Here is a 7,323-nt window from a genome sequence, read left to right on the forward strand (position 1 = left end):
GTACAAACGTTTAGCTCATAATTCCGTCACCTCTTGACTGATTTGAGATCTAATTACAGCTTTGAACTCAGGAGGTCAAACCCTTTCGATTGATTTGTTTGACTACGCCCAAGGTCTCATAGATTAATTTACTCTAATCCTGCCTAAAATAATTTCAAGTGCTGTGGCTATTGAAGATTCCCCCTTCTTTTAGTTTTAATTCACATATGAGGCTTGCGAATGCAGATTAACTCTGATAAACGACGTAGTTCCACAACTGTGAGGATAACTCCGAGTTATCTCTCTTACTACGATGTATTTTACCCATTCCACATTGTAATATGGACTCTAGTTTCGTTTATATCTTTTATCCATCCATAACGATCGTAAATCATGATTTTGGACTATTCAACAATGTCTAAAATATATAATAAATACAGAAACATTCAATTTGAATGAACTGTAATATTAAGGACCAGAGAGTTAAGGTTAACATCTTGGTTTTAGGAAAACGCGATTGAGCGTATTCTGTACATTAAGGTGAACGACACGGCTCCTTTAAACTTTGATTTAAAATAGAGCAAAAATATTTCTAATGATAGGATGACTTGAAAATCTTAGACCAAAATTACGGGATTGTGCATACGACCTAGATCCAGTGATCCATAAAATAAAAATGAGTATTATACAATTATGGTGTAAATTAGGTTGAACCACGTTTGTACTTCATACAGTGCAGTTGAAATAGGTGACGATAGACTAAACTCTACCACACTCGTGTGGCAAACAACGCGCCACAAGTACCTCTGACGCGAGTTTCAACCTGACACAGTTTGTGTGTGTGTGTGTGTGTGTGTGTGTGTGTGTGTGGTTTTATAACTGCTTGGAATGAGTTCGCGTGGAATAGGACGGTCATTAGTTACCCGTGCCAAATTGGGCGTCCTGTTATTTTGTCTTTATAAATAGTTATCTTTTTATACATGGTTTATCATACACTGAATGTTCCAGCAGCCTGTTTTTAACTACTTGCTGACTAGAGTGGCTCATTAAAACCCATAGCTACCGGTAAAAAAGGGGCTCGATTTAAATGGAAGGGCTATTCTGATCCTACCGTTAGTTCAGCAGGAAGTAAAAACTAGAGTTATAACAACGAGAAAAAAAAACAACAAAAAAAACGGGTGTCACGGATGTTCCTTTATTAACAGGCAATGTTTTTATTCAGAAAAAAAAAAGGAAAAAAATAGCCACCCTGCAACACGCCACCAACCAACCAAAGATGCTAAAGTTTCAAGTTGTATATATATATATATATATATATATATATATATATATATAAACTTGTCTCAGCGGTAAATTATTTTCGTTACAAGCTTTTCGTATATCATTAATCAAATAATTACTGGTATACATTTTCTTTTAACAGTCTTCTCAGATATTAAGTTGGAAACTGTGGTATATTTTGGTAAAAGGGTGTTTTGATGGGTAAAGGGTTTGTGGAAGGGGCAAAAGGGGCCACTATAGCCCTATATACGTCACTTTTTATAATGAATTATTAGACTTTGAATAATTAAAATGATGATGATGATGATGATGATGATATTAATAATAAACCTAGCATAACATGCTCTAACAAAGTTTTAATGTAGCTTTAACTTACCTCAAAACAAAAGGTTTTCAAAAAAGTGACTTACCAAGTAATTGTTATGGAAAACGTTTTCCTTGGACAATGAGTCAAAATCTCTGGAAAGCGTGTAAAAAAAAAAAAAAGACAACAAATTAATAAAACATAGTTATTTATCTAAATTTAATTCGTGTATCAAAAACAAATTACGGGTAAGTTCGCTACATTTTGGAAAATAATGAGTTATAGAACCTTGTTTTCCTACAGTTCATTGTTAAAATGGTAAACGGTAAATAATATTCGAATTTTGCGAACCTCTGGAATACAACTTGATGACAAGAAGTTACATAATAAGAATTCAGTTTGAATTTTTTCATTACTTAATCGGACATCAAGGTTATGCAAAGCAGTAAATGAACTTTAACTTTCTACTCAAGTTTAAAACACGATCCTTGCGACGTTTTTCTCTGTTTAGTTTGTTAAGAACGACTACCAACCTAATCGTTAAGAAAAACACTTTTTACCATGGTATCTAACATTGGTGAATTTATAAGTTATTTGACAGTTTAGGTTAATAAGGTATCGCTAACTATTTTACGGATTGGATTATTAGGACAAAATGATAACATTATTCAATTAATATACATTATAAACGAGCATGTTAGTTGTTATTAAGGGCTGGTATTATAGGTGAATCAAGCATAGTTCTCTACAGCCGATTATTAGAGCTTATTATTACCATAGGTTCAGTTAATATACACCATGGACGAAAATGTTAGTTATTACAGGTTGGTATTGTTGTTGAATCAAGGATGCTTCTACAGCTGACTGATAGGGCTTATTTTTGTTACATGTTCAGTTAATATAAATCATGGACGAACATTTTATATTATTGGCTGGCATTATTGTTGAATCAAGCATAGTTTTACAGGTTAATTGTTAGAGTTTATTGTTACCAGGGGTTCAGGTTATGTACAGTAATGATTTTTGTTTTTTCGTATAGTAGAATAAGACTACATTAAGTTTGCTAATATTTGATTTTCAGTTTCTCAGTATTTGAGGAAACGAAATCTCTTACATGTTTATATGAACTGGGTTATACGTGAATCAAACAGTAAAGTAGGTTCTCGGGTTGGGTGTCTCATTGGGAGAACGCAGTTTCTAATTATTTTCCCATGCTAAAATTACGGGTTTATCGAGCATTCTAATATTTTTTGCCATTTTGGAACGACGGGGGATATACACGTATTCTGATTGTTTAAACAGCTGAGGTGAAACCCCATAACACCAGTATCATCTTCATTATCTTCTCCAATTTGTATTCTCAACTTAAAGGAAATCCATCAACTCTCATAACATAGAAATATATTTTATTTCTTTTACAGAAAGAGGGCTGCATTTAAAAGTGGGAATGATTATATATCTATAACCAGAAATTACGAAACGAACACCTAATTCTAGTGTGACGAGGCTTAATGGTTCTACTAAACTAATGATTATATATTAGCTGCTTATCAATTATTCAACTTAGTGTTATTGAAAAGCTCGGGTTAATATGGACGAGACGAAGGAAATTATGGCATTTATTAGATACTCAGTAATCTGTCTTCTTCAACTTTAAGGTTATTAACGCCGCTTATCATTCTGAAAGTCGAAGGGAAAATATAAATCTCTAGGTTATAACTCATAGTCAATCGAATCGTTCCGTATTTTTACATAAATTATTCATGTTTTCCGCGAACAATCAAAGAATTAGGATAAAGGTATATCTGCGTAATAATGAAGACTTCCTAGTTCTAATATATCGCATGGCGTACTTAGGAAAGTAAAGAAAAAAGTTCTTTCGAGATCAAAAAATAAATTTGCTGAACATTATTCACAACGAACGTGTTTTTTTTTAATAGTCCTTCAAGCGTGGCTTTATTTTAAATGTTTAATTATTCAATTGTTACTATAGAAAAGAAACACTAACTGTTCCACGACTACAAATTGAAAGAAACAGAAAAGCGTTAAAAGACCAAAGAAACACCATGTAACCAGGAATATTGGGCTAAAAACACAGCACAATGAAAATGGACACACGTATTGTTTTGTTGCAATGTATGGATGACCAACCACGCGAAGTTGCACCTAATTTGAAACTGATGCTGAAAACAAGTTTATGATAGTTCATTGACGGTTTTCGTGATTATTACGTGTTATTTATAAAGTGGTGTGGAAACAAACACGAATCAGTGAAAGGGTTTATATCTTATAAAACTCTACAATGAGATAAAAAATACTAATTGCTTCCGTTCTTTCAATAAATAAGTAAATAAAGCGATAAGTAATTCATGTATAAGTTTCATTGCACTCTTAGTTGAAGTACATAAGGTGGATTTTTTTTTTATATATATATATAACTATGCGATCAGATTAGTCTAGTTGACGACAGAAAACGAACACACCACAATAACAGATTTCACTACAAAGTTGAAAAACATCATTTTGAATTATGTCGATCTGGCGCCAACGTTGTCTGCACTACGTACGCGTTATTACATTAAAATCTGAATCTGGCTTTGGGAGTAACATGTATGAATATAATACCTCACTGAACTGACGTAATTCGGCGACCGGGCAATATTATCTTGTAGTGGTAACGTTATGCTTGTCGTAGGTTTTAGCCTACACTCTCAACACTGTGAACTGCTCAGACCATGGACTTTAACATAAATTGAGTGTCATTGGGCTCTATCAAACGTTCATAGAATTTAACTTTAAAATTGCTCAGAATTTTAACCCAATTTTTAACGTCCTAAGCAGGCAGACTTACCGCTGAGCTACGGGGGCGCTGCGAAGTTTATCTGCTACTTATATATAAAGTTATCTTATCCAGACCATAATAGCCATTATATTATAACAGACAATCAAAAGTCTTCAGGTTAAAAACTAGAACTAATACGCTCGATTGATATAACATAACAGCATATTTCATAAGTGAAACGGCTTTAATTCAATGCTATTCACAGCAGATGATTAGTTTCCAACAAGAACAACATGGCACGTAATCCTACCGTTAGTCTCCGTAATCCTACCGTTAGTCTCCATACTTCCAACTATGTTTCACTGGCCAAGGAAGTACTTATAAAACAATTCCAAACCCACCAAGTAAAATGTTAATAACGTAATACTCACCAAATGAAATAAACTGGAGAAACATTTGATGCAAACTGCAAATCCAAATGTTCCTGAATGTTTACTCTCTATCGTGTACATTGACGTTTCTGACATGATACCAGTAGTCAATAATTCCACCTTTTTGCCTCAATGTTTATCATTTCACAGATTGAAACGTTTTCAATCAGTCAGTTGTCAAACACAGTTTGCCCCCACCGTGTTGCATCTGTTGTTCTGCCTTTTGGGCTTTTCTGAGCTGTCATCTTTAATAATCAACATTAAACAAACAAAGTGGAAAGGAAGAATTTGTATCTTGTATGTATGGCAAAGCTATTTAGGATATTTATTGACATCACTAACTTTGAACTACTGACCAGAGGGAGGGTAGGCAGGTAGTCAGCAGTACCCTTCCACCCACCATCCCCGCTAAGAGATTGACTGTCATTCTTATCATGCATCTACAGCTTAAAGTGCGGGAAATACTTTGCGGCAGCGCACAGTTTCGAACCCAGCTCGTCAGTAGCGAAATCTAGCGCTCTACCGCAGGACCGCGCTCCTGGACAGGGAGAAAGTGTGGCGTCTTTAGGCCCGAAGTTACTATTTCATGAATTATTACCACAATTTAGAAAAGATATATATTTAATGTTGTTTATTGGTTAGATGCGGTCGCTACACAACATTAAGATAATAACGTGTTTTGTTTTGGTGACAAATGTTGACAGCGGCGTACATTTAATACAATTAAAATGCTACTATACATTTCTTTTCGGAAATTCTTATTTGGCCAGTAAAGAATGATATGATTAAATTGAATTTTGCGACGTAATATCTAGTTTGGGGAATGTACAGTTACATAATTAAAAAACAACTGTATAATTCTCTCATTTGCTTACAGTTTAGAAACACGAATGTCGTTCTCTGAACTTGTATGTGAATCATTGAATTACGTTGTATAATATAAAAAAGGGGATGATGATAAAAAAAAACCTATATTGAAAATGAAAAGCTGTTTATCCTAGGTAATCAAAATTTCACCACACACACACACAATGAGGATTATAAGTTTCATTCAGGATAGTTATAACACGATACAGCTTGTTTCAAAAACATTAATATCGTTGGTTATTTCGCTTTCCATCATTCTCGACCAGATATCAAGTTAAATGAAGCTAATGTAAACATAATTGCTATTGCGCAATGTCAACTTATACTTTCAATATCCTGATGTGTACTTAAGAGGATTTTATTCACATCAATCTCGTGTTGTCAAAAATGGGTGTAAAAAAGGAATCCTCAATAGCCGCGGCACTTGAAATTATTTTGGGTAGGATTACAGTACATTAATTTCTGAGACCTTTGTTTTCCTTTTTATTAGCTATATTTTTGTGCGCCAGCAATACCAAGCGTGGAGCGCACATATACCAGATTTGATTTTATTACTCATCAGGATCTCTACCAGCCTACCCTCAAATTGAAATTCGTTTAGGCAGGATTAAAGTAAATTAATCTACGAGACTTTGGGAGTGATGAAATACATCAAACAAAGAGTTTTGATCTCCTGGGTCTAAAACTGTAATTAGATCTCAAATTGGTCAAGAAATAACGGAGCTACGAGATAAAAAACAAAATCAAAACAAACCACAGAGCCCTTCTATGAGCCGCTCAGTCGCGACTAAAAAAACAAAAAAATTAATGCTAACTGGCGAGAAAAGGTATTTAAGTATGCGGTGTGACTTGGAAACATCTTGAACCATGCCCAGTGTTTCCCGAATAAATATCACGGTTCTCAATGCGCCCATTGTGAAATATAATTCCTCTCAAGCCAGTAGTTTAAGATATGATTGTCTTCTTGTTCTGATAATCATCCTGTAAACTGAATTGAATCTCTGTGTGTTGTTATTAAACCTTCTCAAAACGCTGAGCTGAAGTAACCCAAGCACGGCGTAATTAAATGTTTATCTGATAATTTTAACACTGAGTATAGTGGCTGTTGTACGCCCACCAAGTTCCCAAAACCTTTAAGACAGTTTATTTAACAGTCACGAGTAAACATGTACTGAAATCCAAATATGAACCATAAGTAAAAATAATGCATACCTCATTATCTCAGCGGGCCTACCCCCTGTAAACTATCGCTGAAACAGGTCCTCCGACAGATTCTCTTTAAGACCCCCGCCCTAAATCTTAAAGTCTAAACTCGTCACTTATTAAATAAAGATAGTTAATTATACTGGGTATTCTAATCTGCTACAGTGACAAAGTGTTGTGTTAGAAAGAACTCAACTTTTCCATGTATGTTGACTAGGGTTGAAATTAAATATACATACAATTGAAACCAAACCTTACTTTATTCTTGTAGTAAGCACCAAAAATAACTAAAGCTATACTCACATGAGTTCAGGGCGGAAATGGTGGATCAAAGCACAAAACGCCAGTCCATCCCTCCAGGATTTGGTCATGTCGGTTACACAAACATCTTTATAGCCATCAGTCACCATCCGACACCAGGCCAAGAGGGCCTTCATCCCTCGCTTCTCTCCCATCCCTCAAATCTGGATGTTCTG

At 34.7% G+C, this 7,323-nt stretch overlaps 1 protein-coding gene across 1 annotated transcript in view; it reads right to left on the reverse strand.

Annotated features, from left to right (window-relative positions):
• The window catches only part of LOC106464916 (MICAL-like protein 1), a gene marked incomplete at its 3' end in the record, with an annotated part of 51,324 nt that overhangs the window by 37,657 nt on the left and 6,344 nt on the right, over positions 1 to 7,323 (reverse strand). Inside the window, exons 2-3 of the mRNA XM_013925088.2 lie at positions 7,151 to 7,320; positions 1,671 to 1,719 (exon numbers count right to left, since the gene is read on the reverse strand). Of these exons, the coding sequence (XP_013780542.1) occupies positions 1,671 to 1,719; positions 7,151 to 7,302 (201 nt within the window). The remainder of the gene's footprint in view (positions 1 to 1,670; positions 1,720 to 7,150; positions 7,321 to 7,323) is intronic.

Source organism: Limulus polyphemus, unplaced genomic scaffold, assembly GCF_000517525.1.
Source record: "Limulus polyphemus unplaced genomic scaffold, Limulus_polyphemus-2.1.2 Scaffold1781, whole genome shotgun sequence".
Classification (NCBI taxonomy): Eukaryota; Metazoa; Arthropoda; class Merostomata; order Xiphosura; family Limulidae; genus Limulus; species Limulus polyphemus.